The following is a 20,609-nucleotide window of genomic DNA, read 5'->3' as shown; positions in this document are numbered from 1 at the left end:
GCCACAAATGTTGCCTGGAGAACCAAGAAAAAGGAGGACTTGAATCTCCATGCCAATGGCTCTGATACAGACCATGTTGTCAGGGGAACCATTTCTGAAACACCTGCCTAGGTAGGCCAGAGAGGGCTTTGTGGAATTCCCATTTAATTGGACAACAGATTCCAATATCCAAAAGCTACGGTACTTCGGAAGTGACATTTTCTCCACTGGCCTTTCCCCTGCCTTTGTTACGAGGAGGAACACTTCACCTTCTTTCTGGGATACTTTAGCTCAGCAGGGGTATCCATCAGACAGAGCCTAAGGAAACATAACCATACACTTGCCATCTCCCCATTCTGAAAACCCTGGCCTACCACAACCACCAGGTCACCGCTGTCATAAGAAAAGCCATGTTGGATCAGGCCAATGGCCCATCCAGTCCAACACTCTGTGTCACACAGTGGCCAAAAAAACCAGGTGGCATTAGACGGTCCATCAGTGGGGCCAAGACACTAGAAGCTCCCCCAAGCACCAGGAATACAGAGCATCACTGCCCCAGACAGAGAGTTCCATCAATACCCTGTCTTCTGTCAATGCTGCAGCTGGATCAGACAGCTACCAGAGACTGGGCCTCCTTAGGATTCCTTGCCAATGATTCAAGGCAGTAGTGGACTGCAGCTAACATGTGCCATCCCACAAGACCACGCAGTGTCTCCTGTCAAGATGGGGGACTTCACCACTGCTGCCCACAAGTCAGTTAAAGCATGCTGTCATTGACCAGTGCAGACTCTAGTTGTATTACTGCAGATCTAAGATATGGATCAGCCAGATAGAGGAGTGGGCAAAGCAGAGCTATCCAAGTATGGCTTGACGTAACACCTCCCTTTCAATCAAGCCTCAGCAGCCATGGGCAGGAGAAATGGTTCTTAAATAATGAAAAAGTGATGAGAGCCTTTAATGTCTGCAAAATCAAGGCACATATCTAATATCTGCATGAATTAACTGACCTGGAGTGAGTGGGAATTTCTGTATGCCAAGTGTGGGGTCATGGGGAGAAGTGGTCTAAATGTGTTTTTGTGATCCATTAACTTGGGTTAGCTGTAGGGAAAGGCCTGGAGGGAGGCCGTGGAAGCTGGGATGGGTGGGGAGCAGCTGCTCACTTGGGCAATACTGCTGCCATCAGTTGTGTGGCAGGCAGGCAAGCAGGCACACATACACACACCGGCTTCCTTTGCCTTTGTGATTGCATGGCTCGCTTCCAGTTGAATGGGCCCTAATGTATGCACTCCAGGATGTATAGAAATCTAAATATACAAAGCCTTTCCTCACTGGCTTGCCGCTCTCATCTGACACAAGAGATCTTTAATTGATTCCTTGTTTCCCTCCACAGTGCACTGGTCAAGGCTGCTTTTCTTTTTTGGTTTGGTTGTTTTTGTGTTTTTTTCTTGCTGTGTAACAGCTATTAAAAGCAAGAGGCACATCCTCCAGGGGCTAAAGAATTCACTCCTTTCATACCACCTGGTGCATGTTCTCAGCATCTCAGAACTAATGCACTACCAATGCCCTGCTCTGAAAAGTCCAAGAGGGGACACTTTCCTCTGGAGCACCAAATTGTGTCCCCACCATGGGCATACCCTCCCCATACACACACTGCAAGGAGACAAATGCTGCCATCTGCACAGAAGCATCATACCCAAATCTCTCAGCCTGTAGGCCACTGTACCCTGTTGCACCAAGTCACACACTGATGTGGCACTGTTCCCACAGGAAGCAAGGTAGAACAGGGAGGAGCCCAACCAAGGGATACAGAAAATAGCACAAGCAGAGAAGACAATAGAGAGGGCCAAGTAATCCAGAACCGTTCACATTTATTAGTTCAAATACCTATCACTTGCTAAACATGCGTTTAACACTTATTGGTCACATTTCCACAGGTAGTCAAGTCACAGAGTGGAGTGCTGGAAGCCAAGGCAGCTGGATGCAATAAGTTCAGGACCTGCAGTGTGGCCAGGAGCAACTTTCATTGGTCAGAGTATAATAAGAGAACACTGCTGTGCTAGGAGGCACCAACAGGTCCCCACCTGGCCAACTACAGGCTGATCTCATCCTGCTGTGCAGCCTGCCCAAAGCTCCTGCTCCAAAAGCATGTAAAAAACATAACAGCTAAACATTCACTATTTGTTATGTTGCAGTGACATCCTGCTTCCCTGATTTATTACAAGGGATTATGGGAAAAACGCATTTTGAGCAGCTCGGTGAAGGAAATCGACAGCCTCCTTTCTTCCTCCTGCTGAAGAACCCCCGAATGATGTAGGCAGCAGAAAAGGGGGGCCAAGAGGTAGATGCAAAGAGCAGGGTGAGGAATTTGCAGCCGTGTTGTGCTAGTGATAACTGACAGGTGTGTGCATGCAAGTGAGGGTGAGGGTGGAGTGTTTCAGCCAAGGTTTAAGGTACAGCCTCATTCACACCCACATAGCTTGCACTTGGTCAGTGGCTGGGGTGGTGAGCTGCACCACAACAATATTCCCAAGCTACCCATAACAGTGGATGCTGATGTGAGTGCTCTGAGGAGCACGGGAGGGATGGAGCATGCCAGGAGGACACTAGACCTTCCAGTCACTGAAGAGGAAAACAGAAGCTGTCAGGGAGAAGCTCCTTACTCACAGCTGCCATTCCTTTCAATTGCCAACAGCAGCTTCAGCCTTTCAAACAGACTGGAACGCCCAGTGGAATGCTCTGCCCCTGTGCAATTCAACAACAAAAAATATGGTGTAACAGGAAAAAAACTCAACCCAGAGAGATATTTTCCCTATGGTGTTTTCACTCAAATAGATAAAACAGCAGCATGTTTTAAAAGGTAGAAAAGTGTTTTGTTTTTCACACAATCCCTTTGAGATGATAAAACAGGATGTCACACAAGAGGTAGTTTTGTTATGGAAATTGAGTCAATAATGTTATCAACAACTAGTACAAGACATTTGCATACATAGGAAAGAAAAACCATCTATCACAAAGGCTCAGTTGAGGTCCATGGTAGCCCACTTGGGCCTTTTCTCTACTCCAGCCAGTGGCTTCTTTCTCAGGCTTGCTTGGGGTGACCAAAGCCTCCTTGGCCACCAAAAACAGCTCCTATATTCTGTTGCCAGTGTAGAGAGTCCCCAAACAGGCAAAAGAAAGAAACCTACCTGGAGCAGTGACAGCCACGGGAGTTTCTCTGAGTTGCATTTAAATACATATCCCTGAGCTTCAGTGTGCAACACAAGTTGTACACAAGAACTCAGAGAAACTTTGTGACCAGCCACCGCTGGCGTCATCTGATGGGATGTCACCTTGGATTCACATATCTTCTACAATGTAAAAACAGCTTCATCCTTCAGCTAATTGCCCCGCCCCCTCCCTCCCCTCCTGCCTTGCTGGGCAGGGCTGATTGCCACTAAAAAGCCTGAGAAAGAGGAAGCACCTCTATCTTGGTCTCCACAGACCCTGTTGCATTGGAGCCAAAAATCAAACCAAAAGAGAGACAGACGGTGACAGCCATGGTTACAGGACGGAGAGGGCTGTTAAATCTCCCCCCTCCCACCTAGTTTTGGTTTGTTTTCCTTTAGAAATAAAATAAAGATAAAAGAAGTTCAAGTTTATAAACAAAAAAAGTTGGTTTGAAGGACTGGACTTGAATGGCAAAGGGGAATCCAGTCTCCCTGTTCAGCTTCTGAAGGGGATGTGGTATATTGTTTGGAGAGAGACATGTGCCACTTAGGTGGCTGGTTGGATCCAAAGAGGTGGCTGGAGCAGCCTCACTCTAGGAAGCAACTCTGTGGTCCTTATTTTTACTGGAGGGGGGAAAGAAGTGACTTAGCCCATCTCTCTCTTTTTTTTCTCCAAGAAAGGTATAAAAATCAGGCCACAATGTTGAAAAAACTAGCAGGAACCCTGTTATGGCAGGTGGATTTTTCAAAGCTAGAGGCCCAGAAGGGAAAGCCAGAGATAATGAATATCAGTTGTTATTCTGTGCCCCCCCTCAAGTATTCAGCACAAAATTATATGGTCCCTTTGCAAAATGACTGGTGAGTGAAGAATGGTACAAAAAAAATAATAATTCCAACCTTTGTAGGGTGTCCTTCAAACCAAATTCACAAATCCATCTAGTGAATGACCTACGGTCTCTACGCCTCTAGCTACAGTCCTATTTTCTTCACATAATACCTGAGTCCGCAATGCATTACATTCACTTTACCCTGTTTCAAACTCCCAAGTCGTTAGCAGACTTGGTTGCAGGAGGCATTAATGACAGCCCAACGAGTTACCTTCTGGCTTGCTACATTAGCCTCTGGCTCCTGTTGTGGATTCAGCTTGGCTTTTCTGCTCCCAGACATAAACAGTCTTTTGTCAGTGGAGGCTGTTGCTAATGCTGAAATGAAGGAGCTGAGACAATGGCCAGCAACCTCCCCCGCACCCTAACAGCTCCAGCTGCTAAAGGCAGACTAGTATGATGTGCTCATCTGAAGTCAAACCACCCTTTAAATATGTTTGGAGGCAGGGGAAAGATGGCAAAGTGGGGAGGGCTTCTGACAAACATGTGGCCACAGATGTTAGTTTAAAAAACAACCCTTATTAAAACTGCTGAGAAAAGCCATCAACAGTGTGGGTTGAGCTTCCATTTGTGCAATATAAGTATTCCTGATGAACATGAGCAAGCCAAAGGATAACTAGCCAAATTGTGGAAAGCTCTTTGGAAAAATAAAATAAAAATATGACCATGTTCTGGCAGGCAGGTAGACACACAAAGAACATGTTTCAATCTTCCCACTGCCCTTTGAGGTATATTGTGTCAAAGCAGAAGGCCTTCCTGAGAAAAATGCTATTTGGACCAACAGGAAAAAAGCAAAGGGATCGTGACTCCAGTCTGAAGGTTCACGAAGCAACAAATCTGGTCCCAGCAGCAGCCGTTACCCGTTTTTCACTTTGCTGGTAATCAGCAGCTTCAGCAGCAAAACCATTGCGAGGGAAGATCAACGAAGTGAGCTTTTCCTTGGTGTAGCCAAGTCAGGCTCCATCCCATGGAAGAGCACCCCAAAGCCAAAGATGGAGAAGGCATTTCACTAGGCCTGAGGCATGCTCACTTTTCAACATGCCTTGTCCACCTGCATTCCCATACCAGCCTTCATCTGATTCAACCCTAGAGATGTGCCAAGCATCAGCTTGCAAATGGGTCTGGGGTCGAGTGGGATACCTGGAGGGCTCTGCAGTTTTCAAAGTGGTTGGTGGGTGAGAAAGGCTTCTGCAACTCAAGCAATTTGCCTAAGCTTTTTAGTGTGTGCATTCCTGGCCTAGTCGTTTCAATAGCCAAGCTGTTGCGAAGTTTTGCCAAACTGTAAGGCAGGTGAGCATACCTTGTAACCTATCACCTTCTGTTCCAGCTGCCATGTTTCCTTCTTGCAGTCACAACCCCTGTGAAGTAAACATAAGGAAACATAGCTGCCAAGTAGGGAACATCTGAAGGGACTGTAAACCAAAGGAAGACTCTGTGTGTGTTTGTGGGGAGTGGGGGGGGGGCAGATACTTGAAGAGCCACGTAGGAGGTTCTACGGGCTATTGATTGCAGCAAAGAAAACAAGGGGTGACAGGAAATGACTGGCTGTGCCCACTCTTTAGCTTGGCATTTCTCTAGGGCAGAATAGATTTTGGCTGCAGAAGACGGCTGGTTGCCCGATGGGATGAACGCTTTGGGTGTAGTCCATGGAAAGAGCAGTTCCTGAACAGCACCTTCTCCTTGAGGTAGTCTTAGTCATTGACCCCAGCCCACCCTCCCCCCAGTACAAAAGATCTAACCCTAAAACACTGCAACAAACATCTTCACATTCTGTAAACTGCGAGAGAACACGCTGTGTTGAAGATCATACATTCAACTCTGTCGTGAAATAAATATTATAGGAAACGAGGTTTAAAAAAAAACGATTCTTGCTACAATGGCAAGGCTACCCACTGCCCTGCCACGGCCAATGCCTGGGCCGTGGGCTCCTCTTTCCCCTCGCCGGAGGCACCAGAGTAAGAGATGGGTGCGGGTGCAACGAGAGCTCACTCTTTGTTCATGCTGGCCTTGCAGGAATGCAGAACAGCCTTAAACAGGAGAGGCAGCTGTTCCAGAGGGACGTTCACCATTTTCCCTGTCAAGGCAAGAACCCAAATGAGTTACCCGACAGCCAAGGTTATGGATTGCCAATCACCCTTTTTGACACTAGCCCGCTTCTATTAACTGACATTGCACAGATATTCCACTGCATCACCCAGTTAGCAACATCTAAAAGCAGACAGACTCTTTACTGCTGCCTTGAAACAAATGGGGCAGGGATGGTTATAGCTTGGTTGAGTATGCTACCCCACCCCATCCCCATGCAAGAGCCAAAATGGTGGACAGCTCCTTGCAGCTAGAAAGGTGGTGATGGGCTGGTGGCGAGTCAACATACCCCTTTGGCTTTCAAGTTTGGTTATGAAACACAAAGAGACTTACCTGCAATGTAGCGTATCTCTGGCAGACACATCATCAGATCTGGGAAGCGGTTGGGCTGATGCGGGTACTTGAACTCCATAAAATCCTGGCAGACGTACCAATATCTTTTGTTCAGCTGCTCCAGCTGGGATGAATTTGTCAAGCCTCTGATATCTGAGTGCAGAAGAAGGCATGTGAGTAGGAAAGTTCGTCTCTGTCCTATCTGGGCACCATCAGTAACCGCAACACCGTTAAATGCAAGTGTCATCAGTAAAGGATTTCAAAACTACTCTAAATGCCTAGGTCGGGGTAGCCAAACTTGCTTAACGTAAGAGCCACACAGAATAAACATCAGATGTTTGAGAGCTGCAAGACATGAATGTCAGATGATGGAAGGAAGGGAAATAGATGGGGAGGAGAGGTGGAAAGAAAGCAACTTGAACTTTAAATGCATTCTCCAAGCTGAGATGTTAAATGTCTTCTCCAAGCCAGCTGATGGGGGGCTTTGAGAGCCACACAATATAATAATAACAACAACAACAACAACAACTTTTTATTTGTATCCCGCCCTCCCCGCACAGGCAGGCTCAGGGCGGCTCACAACACAGGAATGCAATACAATATAATAAAATCACATTGTATGAGCCACAGTTTGGCCACCCCTGGCCTAATGGGTGACTTCCAAGGGAACTGAGCCTCTGGAAGAAACTTCTGCCAGCTGAGTTAGAGAATCTGGAAGGAGCAGTTCAAGAGACACCAGTTATTGCCGAGTTGAGGCCTGTAGCCCTGAACCTTACTTCCCTTAATTCATGCAGCTGAGGTGAGTTGGAGGTACAAAAAAGAATAGATTTTATTTTTTGTTTGGGCTGTGGATGATACAGAAACTTTCCTGTATTTTAGTATCAGAACTATTTGAGCAGCAGCCACAAGCAATTTACAACAGTTCTGCATAATCTGAAGCAATACTCCCTCTAAACTGTGGAATCCTGCGAGGAAAAATTCTACTTTGTGTGCAACTGGCATTAAAGCTACAGCATAGATTAGTTTGTTCTGAGGCCATATTTCCTGCGGTAAGACAGACATGTCTGAGCCAGAAGCAAAAAAACGGTGAGCTAGCTCACGCTAACTCAGCTTAGAGGGAACACTGATCTGAAGAGAGATGGATGTGCAAGATGGTCTGAGGGACAGCAGAGGAAGTGCTCTCAGGTGCACCACGCTGGTTAATTTAAATTCTTCTTTTCCATCTACATCCTTGTCTGACAAGGCTCAGGCACTGTTTTGAGATGGATGGAAATCTTTCCCAATAACTAAGGCTACCCTGAGATGCTGTGGTTTTTAAAAAATCTTAGCCCCTGGGTATTAAGTTTTGGGTATATTTCCTCAAATCCACAAGTCAGGTTTTCTTCCAATCTCCCTGCCCCACCCCCATTGTCAGCATTAAATGGAGTGATATAAATATATAGGATTTTGTGGCTCTAAACATTTTTAACTGTCCCTTAAAGCACTTCTGCCTGTTTATAATGATATGGAAGTCTGAACATTCTTCAATGATGTTATCAATACCAGACAAAGGAAATGCTCAAAACAGGTCTTTGCTCATTTTAAATATGCCAAGTCCATCATATACTACCATTAGCAGTGTTTCACTTGCCTTTTTGCTCCAATTTTCAGTCTCCCCCCCACCACCTTCCCCAGTGTAGTAGTGCACCATTGTCCAGTTAGAGTGGTGCCAATTCTGATCTGCTCTCCTGAAATTTAGCCTGATCAGCTACAAGAGGTACAAACTAAACTCCAGCAGCTACCTTCTGCTCTCTCTGACATTTTTTTTGCTATGCAGCTGACTGTCAGGATGGGGTAGGACAAAAGAGACAGAATCTGGCTTTTGTAAGAAAGGCAAATAAATAAAAACATGTCATGAAAACTACCAAAACCAAATAACAGAGTACAGGAAGGATGCATTTGCACCTTGCTAGAGAACTGTCTAAGAAAGGAAGGGTACAATGATCAAGTCAGCATGCCTTATCTATGGAACCAATAGCTGAGGTGATACATTGCCATAGTGACATTGAGTTATGGAACATGAACTCTTCCGTTTTGCTGATGATGTGGTGTTGTATTATAGCCTCCTTTGCTCTTTCTTCTGAACCAATTTAGTTGGATTACTGGCTTGAAGTTAAATGCACAAAAATCAGAAATATACCCTATTAATTTATCCCATAATACTGTGCTAGCCCTCAAAAAGGTTTCTCCTTTTACTTGTATTATGGAAAGTTGGAAGTATCTTGGAGTTAAAAGTGCCAATTGATTTTTCTAAGACACTTAAATACAACTATGATGTACTGTTCCATGACATCTCCAATAAATTTGCTCAATTGAACAAACAACATATTTCATGGGCAGGCAGACTGGCAATTATTAAAACATCTGCCCTTCCTAAATTTCTTTATCTTATTTGGACGATACCTATTTGTCATGACCCAGATGGGGGTGCCACCTGACGCTGCCACCACTCTGGAATTAGGGTCCCTTGGGAAGGCCCAGAGCCTCCTCTCAAGCCCTTCAGATTCCTTGCTTTGGCCAAGTAAATAGGTGTGTAGACCAGGCAGAGTAACAAAGAACAACAAAAAGGTTTATTTTAAACAAGAAAATCAATAAAGGGGAAGTGAACAGATAAGGTGCTTTAAAACTGCAGTAATCTGGGTGAAGGAACATAAACATAAAGCCCTTAACACGACTAAACTTAACTTTAGTCTGTTAGGCCCCAGGCCTCGGCCTGCTCACTCTCTCCCTCAGAGTGAGGGTCTTCCTCCTAAACAGGAGACGTCCTTCCTGCTTGACCTCTCAGGAGGAAAGAACAGCGTTTGTCTCCTGAGAGAGCATTTAAACAGTTCCCCTCAGAGAATACTTGGACGCTGACTGGCTGAAACCAGTGCCAAGCATTCTGGGGATTGCAAGCTGTCTCTACCTGAGACACAGACCTCACAGGCCTCCTAGGCCTCTGTCTCACAGCACAGATCATGACACTATTGAAAGATTCCACCAAATTGACAAAATGGCAAAAATCTTTTAATAGTTTCTTTTGGGGGGTGGGGGGTGGGAAGAGAACTGAGGATTCATTTATATGCCTTATGCAACTCCACTAAAATGGGAGGCCTATATATATGCCTAATTTAAAATTTCACTACTGGGTTGCTCAAATCACTCGATACAACTTTTGCAATCTTGCCCAGAAGATAAATGGGTGGTATAAATCAGTTTATGCTTCACCTTTTCCAAAGCCAGGAACAATATAGTCAAAACCAAATTTTAGACCACATGAACCCAATTTTGAGTAATACTCTCAAAAATTTGGGACAGACTCAGGAAGAGATTAACATCTCCACTTTCATCTGTCTTCAGTGTTTTAAATTTACATCAGCTCCCTCAGGGGAGTGATTTTAAGTCCTTATCATCATGGCAATGGGCAGGTCTTGATAAACCTATTCAGTGGTTTAAAGATCATGCAGTACTAATTAAGGCAGAGGTAGAATCAAAATTACATGCCAGTTCATTGGTTTCAATATCTTCAAATTCATAATATTATGTTGGAAATTAACCTCAGGAAACTCATCCTTAGACCCTTGACTGCTTCTGAGATCATCATAGATAAATATGGTTCCAATACAAGAGGTCTTCTCTCTCATATTTATAAAACTATTTTAGCCACATCTGTCATCTTCTCCATCATATGTAAGTAAATGGGCAAAAATCCTTCCAATGGATTTGTCTTTAGATGACTGGGATGAGATATGGTGGTCCCCATCTAACTGATCATTAGTATAAAAACCCAATATTTTAAATTTATAGCAAACTGTGACACCTAGCTGTTTTCATAGATTGATACTAACTATACTCCATATTGTTGGAAAAAGTGTGACCAGTTGGGAATGTACTTTCCTTTATGGTGGGATTGTCAGGAGGTGGCATCCTTTTAGTCAAGTCAGGAATCAAATTGTATAGTGGTGGAGAGTGAATATCCATCCCTCTTAGTACTGAATTTTTGCTTTTGGACCGCTGGGTATCCAGAGGCAAAAAAGCAAGAGAGTTTTTATTTTTCTACTGGTTGCTGTAGTAGAAATTGCTGCAGTAGTATTTTTCTACTGGTTGCTGCAGACATACCATTGCCTTTTGCTGGAAAGATTCAGCTGAACTCACATTAGAAGCATGGTATGACAGAATTTGGGACTCATCATGTCTCCAATTACTCAAAATGTTTCCTTTTTAGGAGATTTTCAATTAACTACAACTAACCATATGCATAACTACTGGGATCCAGTTACCGCTTATTTTATGTCCAACAAGCGGTATGACTATAAGATATCAATGTTTACATAAATGTGTCTATTCTGTTTCTTATCAGTATTGACTTGGCATTTTAAATGCTGGCACTACAGATTATGACTGTGAGAGCTGGACCATAAGGAAGGCCAAGTGCAGAAGAATAGATGCTTTTGAGATGTGATGCTGGAGAAGACTCTTGAGGGTCTCTTGGACTGCAAGAAGATCAAATCAGTCAGTCCTAAGGGAAATCAACCCTGACTGTTCCCTGGAAGGTCAGATGCTGAAGCTGAAGCTCAAATACTTTGGCCACAAAATGAGAAGGGAGCACTCCCTGGAGAAGATCCTGATGCTAGGAAAGACAGAAGGCAAAAGAAGAAGGGGACAGCAAAAGATGAGATGGCTGGACAGTGTTACTGATGTAACAAACATGAATTTGAGCAGACTCAGACTTCGGAGGATGGTGGAACTGAACAACAACAAACTATAGATTAAAGGATTATTAGGTTTTCATTAACTTTTTTAGAAAATCTAAATTTTAAGATTGTAAAACAGTGAAGTTACCAATATACTATTGCGCAACTTCCTTTGCAAATCCAGTCTGAAAAATCGGTTTATCAATTGTGTAAGTTTATGTTTGTCAAAATTCTAAAAATTTATTAAAATTTAACTGGGAAAAAAAAATCAGCAGAAAGCTCCCACTTTTTCACCTCTTCTGCCCCATCAGCCAGGTTTCAAAATCCTGTCTTTTGACTGGTTAAACTGGAAATAAGGTGAATGTTCAGAGGATTCCCCTGAACTCTCAGCATGAAGAAGAAATGATCCTACAGAATGGCTACTGGAGCCCCAGAAACTGTGCAGCATATATAGCAAGATGACAATGACGATATTGGATTTATATCCCGCCCTCCACTCAGAGTCTCAGAACAGCTCAAAATCTCCTATGTCTTCTCCCCCCACAACAGACACCCTGTGAGGTGGGTGGGGCTGAGAGGGCTCTCACAGCAGCTGCCCTTTCAAGGACAACCTCTGCCAGAGCTATGGCTGACCCAAGCCCATTCCAGCAGGTACAAGTGGAGGAGTGGAGAATCAAACCTGGTTCTCCCAGATAAGAGTCTGCGCACTTAACCACTACACCAGACTGGCTCTCCCACTGCCCCTGCCCCCAACCAAAAAGTCATCTCTTGGCAGCCAACCCACATTGCCCTGTGAGCACAAAGCCAGAAGGAGTATGGCAGGGAGATCAGAGAATGCCAGACTAGACATCTACTGCTCCCAACTGATTCAGCATGTCTGCTAAAATGTCTGTCTGCCCCATCAAGTCTCTGGGCAATGCAAGGTCATCCAAAGGCTCAAAACCTTGCTCTTTATCTACGAAGTCACCTGGACTTACCTTTCAGGCAAGAGAATAATTCAAAAGGAAGCGGTAACACTTTTTAAAAAAAAGATTCCTTTATTTGGGGATGTCTCTCTATCTTGTGCGCTACAAACAAGGTCGTTGACTGCACTTCCTCTGCAAACCTTATTTGGGCAGTTTTGAAACCAGAGGAAGAGGCATATAGCTAGTGTGACACTGAGGTCTCAAGAGCAACAGAGATGACTACAAAGGGACTATTACTTGGGCTGGCAAGGAAAGCCTCTTGTAGCTGCACTCACCTTGATTGAGGAAGTTAATGGCTTTCATACATGCATATTCCTCGTTGCTGACTTTCAGCTGGTTGAACTTGCGATACAGGTAGATAAGCCGCTCCATCACCTCCATCCCCTCTTCGCTGAATCTGAATGGAAGAGAAAGACAGGGCTGTGTCAGAGAGCTCCAGGACACCTTCAGCACAAGCCCCAGAACAAGGGATTCCATAGCAAGCGATGACCTGCCAAAGATTCCTGCTAGTGGGCTTGCAAAGCTGCAGTTCCTCATGTGTGTGAGGTTTGTGTGAGAGAGAGTGGCTATCAAGCTACAGTGCCAACATTCTGCAGCTAGAGTGTTAAATTAGCGTCTAGAACACCCTGGTTTGAATCTGAGAAGGGTGACTTGGGCCAGTCACTTCCTCAGGCTAATCTACTTCACAAGGCTGATAAGAGGATAGAAACAGAAGCATGAAGAGCAATGTTGCAAGTCACCTTAGGACCCTGTTGGGAAAGAAGCAACATAGTTTAAGGCCAGGCAATGTTTCTCAGACAGCACATAAGAGGAATCAAGCAAGGTGTTTTACTGCCATCCCTATGTATATGAAGGTTCTGGAGCCTTCTCCTGACACACACAAAATACTTGGTGCGATTAAGCTCCTGTGAAGAGAAAGCAAAGCTGCTGCCTAATTTGCAGGTCAGCTCTTGGAATAGCATTTTGGGGCATGATGATGGCTAATCTCAGCAGTGGCCCAAGGTTCTTTTATGCTTGTCCTGAAAACAGGGACCCTGCAGGTGCAAGATCAAAGTACTGAATAAGTTAATGAGAACCAAAAGCCTTTGGTTCTGTGTGGAGCTTTAATTGTACATAACTAGCAGTTCAGTGCTTTCAAAAGCTGGGCCTGTATTGATGCTCCATGTTGGAAAAATTAACATGTGATTGCATGTTGGTTGCATTTCTGTGTGCTCAGTCACCTCTGATGATGGCAGTGCTCATTAGAGCCAGGCTGTGACTGGTGCAACAATCTGGAATTAAGTAACAAAACTGATAAGAGGTGGGTTAGATGAAAAAGATGCTATAAATTTGTTGCCATATTACAGACACAAGTGTGTGTGGGGTGGGGGAGAACAGGCAGACAGGATTTGATTTAGTGAGGGTAGGAGTTTCAAGGCAGCTGAAAGTGTTGCAGGTCAAGGATTCAGAAAGAGACCAGGAAGGGAGAAGGGACAGAGAGCTGTGTGTGAGTGTGTGGGAATTAAGCCTCATGCGTCTTAGGACCAGACCTAAAAAATGAAAATGTCTGCACACAAAGGACAGAGCCTGTTCATGTGGAAAACCTCTAGATTCCCTCATGCCTCCTGTACCTTGATCTTAGCCTCAACTCACCTTTTCTCAACATACTTGTGGGGAAAGACGATGAAAGCATTCACCCCAAGTTAAGAGTTCAGATGGGCTTCCCTTAAAACCACTGGGCAAAGTTAGGCTTACAAAAGACCTGGTTGCTGATGAGGAGATCCTGCCATCTGGACAGGATGGCACATCAAACTGGAGAGAATCAAATGCCATGTGATTGGGGGGGGGGGGCTCCCACTGGGAGTAACTATCCAAACAAGATAGTTTAGTACTAGAAACACAACCTCCCCCCTGCCAAATGAATTATTGCCAGCAGGGTCACCAGGAGCATCAGCTAACCATGGTGTCATAGGTCAGGCTGTTCAAAATTTATGCCATTGAAAATGATCTCAGACCCGGGGTCAAGTGGACCTTTTGTTTGGCAGTCTAAGTCTTCATTCTGAAATGCTGCGAAGTAGCAAGTGTCTCATGTACAAAGCCCAAAACTCAGTCCTGGGAGTCATATGTTTTGGAAGAATGGGGCTAGCAGTAAGTTAATCTCTATCTTCACCCAGAATTAGAGGCAAAAGGGCTCTGAGAAGGGACTTTCAGAAGACCCATGGCAAAGGAAAGGCAAGCACACCTCAATCAAAGAAGAGGGTGAAGATTCCAAGATTCTTCTCCTCAGCTACGGGAGGCAGTGCTCTTTCAATGTGGAAGTACATTGGTGAGAAGCATGAGCTATAAGTGGGAACCGCAGCACTGCTGGTATTTCGTCAATAGTCTTATGCAAGACATCTCCTCTCAGTCTGAGCACCTCCTTCCTCCCAATGATTAACACAGGGTTAACCATCCTGGTTCACTTTACTATGTAGTTGGCCATATTACTGAGATGATGTATCCAAAGCACTCTACATACTTCAATCTTACATTTCTGTGTGTATGAAAAATAACAAAGTAAGCACAAAGAAGGTCCCTCTTTCTCTGGTGTTATAGATATGTTGGATGCTTTATTAGCTCTGCAAATGGAAGGTCCATTCCAAAAAGCACCAGGGAGGAAGCTGTCTTGGGGTGTCCGTGACCTACCCCAAGCCATTTCAGATCTAATGCAATTACATTTGGCATAACTTGGGGGTCCCTGGGCAATACAGAGTGATTAACCCAAGCCCAGTTGGGAGTCAACAGCAGAGTTACTCCCCTCCCCCAAACACACACAAGGGTGTAGCTGCCGCTTCCCTCACCTGTGCAGCTCATCATCTGAGGGAGAGTACTTGGAAGTCACATCTGCCAGGTCCCCAAATATCTGCTTGCTGTAAACAGTAAGGGAGGAGAGCAGGATCAGCTCCTGCCATGTGGAGCTCAAGAGGCAAGTGTAGTCCTTGATGGAAAGTTCACAGAAGAAGGGCAACTTCTTGATCCAGGCTATCTGCCGAAACAGCAGCTCATCTGCCAGCCGACAGAGCAGCGCAAAGAGCTCAGCCTGAGTCACCTTGTACCTGCAGGAGCAGTCAGGAGAGAGAAAAAGAGAAGCTGTGTCAGAAAAGCAAAGCAGGCAGCTGATGTTCAATGGAGACCAATGGGCTTCAGCTGATGGCAGCACCCCCCAGTGGTGACAACTGGGACTGACCCATCTGACTGTCTGGCCCCACGCTCCTGACCATGGGAGATAGAACTTTAGAGCAGGTCTTAGGCCACTGACCAGGTCTGGCAAGCCAACAAAGGAAACAGGCATGGCAATCTTCCGTGTGCCTTGAAAGCACTTCTGAGCTCAACCCAAGGCAGTTTCTCATTCCCTGATAACTTTTCGTTCCCTGAACCCAACATGGCAATGCTTGCTTGTGCTAAGAAAGCTCAGTGAATTATCTTTAAACAAAGACCAGTTACTATGTGCCTTTCATTTAAATCCAGAAACGAAGAGAAGGAAGGACCGCCCACAATATCTGTACAAAGAAAAGAGTTCCACAGGCTTGCTGCAAGTCAGGGAATTCAAGCACTCCAGACAGCTCATGCAAGCAAGTCAAGGCCTTTCAAGGAGGGAGACACTCACCCATCTTCAATCAGCATTGGGGTGCCCAAGGGCTCCAGGTCCTCTGCTGACACTAGCTGACTGATGAGGAGGCCATGGGACTGAGGGTCAAGGCTTCGGGGCTGAGGGGGCAGCAGAGCAGTGTGAGCCGGGCAGCTCAGAAGGTGCGGAAGGTACTGATAGTGTGCAGACACTGGTGTCCCAATATACTGATCCCTGAGTGCAGTGAATCCATTCAGCTCCACAGACCTACTGGAAAATACAAGGCAGCTTTGAGAGACTAAAGGGGAAGAAGCCTGACCAGATGACTCCACTTCAGAAGAAAACCTTGCAAAGTCCATGAGCCCACAGAACATATCAATTTAGTTTCATTTCAAACATCCTGCCATCCTGAGCACTAGATGCAACTTGCCTATGTATGGGCAGGCACAGCACAAATCAGCAAAAGAAGGGACCTTGCTGAAATATTAGGCAGATGCAAGTAAAAACTGTCCCATCCTACCCAGCCAAACTGTGAATGTTTTGCCCCTCTCCCAAGTCCCACCTTGAAGATGGAGTTGAGACAGGGGAGGGCTGGTTGCTCTCGGACACCCCGTTGCCAGGAGAGCTGTTGTCACTGTCCCCGTTGTTGCTCCAAGAGATATTGGCTTCCCCTTCGAATTCTTGCCCAGACATGATGCGCTCAATCTCTTCCTCGGATATCTTTCAGAGAGAAAAGGAAAAGGCTATAGTTAATGCTGCTGTTTTCCAACGCCAAGCAGGGCCAGCCGTTTCATGATGCAGACAAGACAACCTTCCTAGTGTTCTAAAACAGTTCCAAGAGCAGAATTCAGGGTTTTGTTTCACTTGGACCCAGTCTTGAAGCTTTCCCTTTCTACAGAAGAGTCGATGACCAACTACCACATGATGGAGGAGGGGGAGAAACTTCCAGGATAGAGAACACGAGGACTGCTTAGTGCTTCTTGCTGTTAATAAAAGCTCTGGACACAAACATCCCCTGTGGTTTAGAAACAAGCGACTTTCCTGCCTTATCCTTGCAGAGATGCTTCTGGAAATAAACAGATGTCTGGGCCAGGGACAGTAACATAGAAACAAAACCTCTCTCCTCTGTCTGCTTGACATGTTCAGTCATGGCCTCCACAGGGCTAAAGAAGGATTGAAAAGAAGCACAGCACATAATTACAGCTGATCACTTCTACTGGTTGCTCGTTCAAGCCACTGGCCTTGCAAATATCAGAATGGTCAAACCTCACTTGCCCTCCCCTCCACCAGTTTATATCCTATCTTTTTTCCTTCAATAAAAGGCAAACGTTGGTCTGCCCATAGCTGGCATGCAGACAACTCTGGCAAGAAACCAGGAAACACAAAATTCCACAGTAAGGGCAACAAGAAGGATGGATGCAGAAAGGTTCCTAGAAAGCAGTTCGCATGATTTCATGCCAGTGGCACCTGGTTGCATACGTGGCATTATTTTCCACCTCACTCAGAAAAGTCTCAAGAGCACTCAACTGTCTTCCTAGCTACAGGCACTTTCAACAGGATTGCAGCCACCCTAGGATCTCTGCCTCCCCCAGCGCTATGTTCACTGTCCTAAAGTTAACAATGAAGCAGAAGTCCATCCACCAAATCTCATCCATCTGCTCTGCTTTGGGTCAGGTTTCAGCCTGTGACTTTGTTGGCAGCTATTTCTTATGTGTCATTAAGAGGAAGGACTGCTCCCTCAGTGCTACTCCCCTGCCCCCACCCAGTAGCCAGTAGACAAATCCCTTAGGATTTCCTGTTAGTACAAAGTTGTTTGCATCTCTGAAAGAAGGCTAAAGCATCACTCATCAAAGAAAAGAGCAAGAGTCCAGTCCTTAAAGACTAACAAAAGTCCTTAACAAGAGTCCTTACTAACAAGAGTCCTTAAAGACTAACAAAATTTGTGGCAGGGTGTGAGGTTTCACGAGTACCTGCTTACTTCTTCAGATACAGCTTGAATGTGAGTCCATCTGTCCTATATATTGGAAAGTGATTTCAAATGCTGAATGACAACAACAGGTGAGATTGGATCAGATGTGATATGCAGAGTAGCAGCAGGTGTGGAGAAATCAGCATTGGTGGTGAGACAGAAAACCAAGGTTTTGGTCCACTGATGGTGTTGCTATATCTATAAAAGAGCAAAGTTGGTATCCTGGCTTGTTGCAGGCCTTGTGGTACCAGAATCCACGTTATAGTTAAGAAGTTAACACTATCACCATCAGTGGCCCCGGCAACATCAGCCATACCATCTCAGGTTCATACTTCTGCTCATCCTCTAATGTGATTTATCCCATGATGTGTCAGCAATGCCCATCCACCCTCTACACTGGACAAACAGGCCAGTCCCTTCAACAAAGAATTAATGGATGTAAGAATGACATCAGAAACCGCAGCATTAAAAAAACAGTGGGGGAACATTTTAACTTCAAGGACATTCAGTTGCTGACCTAATAACAGCAGTTCTCTTACAAAGGAAGTTCAAAGGGTAATTAGAGAGATTGCTAAATTGTTACAGATAATGAAACAAGACAATGCATCCACCTGGACTTAATCAAAACCTAGTCTCCTAACCAATGCTGATTTCTCCATGCCTACCACCAGTGTTCCCTCTAAGCTGTGGAGCATTGTGAGCAAAAACTCTACTTCATGAGCTACCGGCATTAAAGGGAGTGAGTAATTTGGCTACTGCATAAATTAGTTTGCTGTGGAATAATCTTTCCTGAGCTAAGAGACAAAAACATGTGAGCTGGAGGCTAAACAACTGTGAGCTTGCTCACACTAATTTAGCTTAGAGGGAACACTCTCTACTACCCCTTGCATATTATACCTAATCCAAACACGCCTACTATTGTCATTCACCTGCTATTGTCATTTGCCTGCTGATGTCATCCAGGATCTGAAAACACTTTTCAATATATAGGTCAGATGGACTCACATTCTAGCTATATCTGAAGAAGTGAACAGTGACTCATGAAAGATCATACCCTGCCACAAATTTTTAGTCTTTAAAGACTACTGGACTCTGGCTCTTTTCTACCGCTACAGTCAGACTAACATGGCCACCCCAAGTTGATTTGTCAAAGAAAGAACCTCAGCTTCTCAAGAGGTGCCATTACTGGCCCCAGAAAACTTCATTCTTTAAGACTACTTTGCTGCCACATTAAAAATCAAATGCAAAAGCACTCTCTGCCTTCCAAAGCAGCCCTCCTGCTGGCCATCTGGAAAGTGGCAATCATTTCGCACTTGTGCGGCAGAAGCTATTGCACTGAATTACCAAGCATTTTACAAGACATCTCCCAACAAGCCAGCTCATCAATCAGCAAGACTTTTACTGGGTTCCCCACGTGCAACAACTTGTGTTGTGATCACGGAAAGATTTACAGAGAGCCTGGAAGAGACTGAAGGACTTTCGAAGGATGGAAGGACTGCTCCTCTACTGGAGAAATTGTCACCTTATTTGCAGAGCCAGTTAAGAAAAATCCATGACAGGGTTGGGATGGCTCCATATGCCTGGCAGCTGATCTGAAACACTACCCAAAAATGTGAGTTGGAAAACCACAAACATCCTACCTACCCTCATTCTACGGATGTAAAACTCACAAAAATTAGCATTAAGTAGCTTTCCTTCCTGCCAAGATGCACCAATGGAAACCACAGCTGCAGGAGGACAGTAAGGAAAGTGAAACCCAAGCACAAGAGGCACACTGCTTCTCCCTCTCACAAACCATGGCTCTGCACAACACAGCTAGCCATAGGGACATGATACCATTAAAGAACAGGAAGCTACAGAACAGAAGAGGTCCCCCTCCCCCGAACATAATAGGAACAATCCAAAGGAAATCTGTTCTTCTGAAATGCCAGTGGCATCAATAGGACCACAGCACTGAAAACAGTCAACTGCTCAATTGCTATGAGGCCTACTGACAGGGCCTGGGTATAGAGAAGAGACAACAGGCCAGCAGAGGAAGGCTGGACTCAAGACACTCAAACAACTAGCTCACCTGGACAGGCCCAATGCTCTTGTTCCTGCCTCCTGGCATGCCATCTTCTCGGATTGCTGGGGAAAAAGAGAATACAAAAGCAGCTGGTCAGGAACTGAAAACAGGACAATCAGAGAAATGGAAGACTGCTTTTTCTCTCTCCATTCAAAACAAGCAACTGGAAAGTTTCCAGAAAAATGTGACTGTGGATGACACAGTCCTCCTTTGGATATTTGGACCCAAGGAAAGCTAAGATCATGGCCATATCCCATTCTTCTCTTTCCCACTCCTGAGAATCCTTTGCAGGTGATGCAGAGGATACCACCCTTTGGGGATCAGGTTGAGGGCTCATGTCATCTGAACTCCTGCAGCAGGCTTGGGGCACTGCACCAGCAGGAAATTTGTATAAAAAAGGCACATCAAGAGCTATTTTGACTACTGAGGGAGTTCTGTAGTTTTGCTCTGTGGGAAGTCTAGTGCATGCAGAAGAAAACACACCTGCTCTGTTTAAAGGAAAATGCTTTCTCTAGATGGAAGCTCTGGTCTGCACTGTTGATTGGCTCCTTTCCTTGGAGCAGTTTTGTAAAGGTGTTGATTGTACAATATTATGTTATTTACACTGTTTTTAAAAGGCAGCTGTTAAAAATTGAAAAAAAAAAAAAAAAGGCAGCTGGCAACACTCAAAGTATAATGCAGGAACAAAACTATCCAACAAAACCAGCATTCAAATATGTTGTCTGCTGACTGAACTGTGAGAGGAGGAGGAAACCATGCTTAGCCTCCCCCCTGAAAAATGCTGCAGCAGGTGTGTTTGTGCACAGCTGTTCAGAATTCTCCTAA

At 45.0% G+C, this 20,609-nt stretch overlaps 1 protein-coding gene across 6 annotated transcripts in view; it reads right to left on the bottom strand.

Moving 5' to 3' along the window:
- Window positions 1–1,829: 1,829 nt before the first annotated feature.
- NR6A1 (nuclear receptor subfamily 6 group A member 1) overlaps window positions 1,830–20,609 on the bottom strand; it is a 145,367-nt gene continuing 126,587 nt past the window's right edge. For 4 of the 6 annotated variants that reach the window (XM_060250507.1, XM_060250504.1, XM_060250509.1 and 1 more), the window contains 7 exons: window positions 19,791–19,846; window positions 16,313–16,470; window positions 15,790–16,020; window positions 14,984–15,238; window positions 12,440–12,561; window positions 6,488–6,640; window positions 1,830–6,143 (listed from right to left, as the gene is read on the bottom strand). In XM_060250507.1, coding sequence (XP_060106490.1) covers window positions 6,055–6,143; window positions 6,488–6,640; window positions 12,440–12,561; window positions 14,984–15,238; window positions 15,790–16,020; window positions 16,313–16,470; window positions 19,791–19,846 — 1,064 coding nt within the window. In that variant the 3' untranslated portion in view covers window positions 1,830–6,054. The remainder of the gene's footprint in view (window positions 6,144–6,487; window positions 6,641–12,439; window positions 12,562–14,983; window positions 15,239–15,789; window positions 16,021–16,312; window positions 16,471–19,790; window positions 19,847–20,609) is intronic. The other 2 variants (XM_060250506.1, XM_060250510.1) reach the window with 1 other exon arrangement.

The sequence above is a fragment of the Heteronotia binoei genome, chromosome 12, assembly GCF_032191835.1.
Source record: "Heteronotia binoei isolate CCM8104 ecotype False Entrance Well chromosome 12, APGP_CSIRO_Hbin_v1, whole genome shotgun sequence".
NCBI lineage: Eukaryota > Metazoa > Chordata > Lepidosauria > Squamata > Gekkonidae > Heteronotia > Heteronotia binoei.
This window is presented reverse-complemented; position numbering and strand designations above follow the sequence as displayed.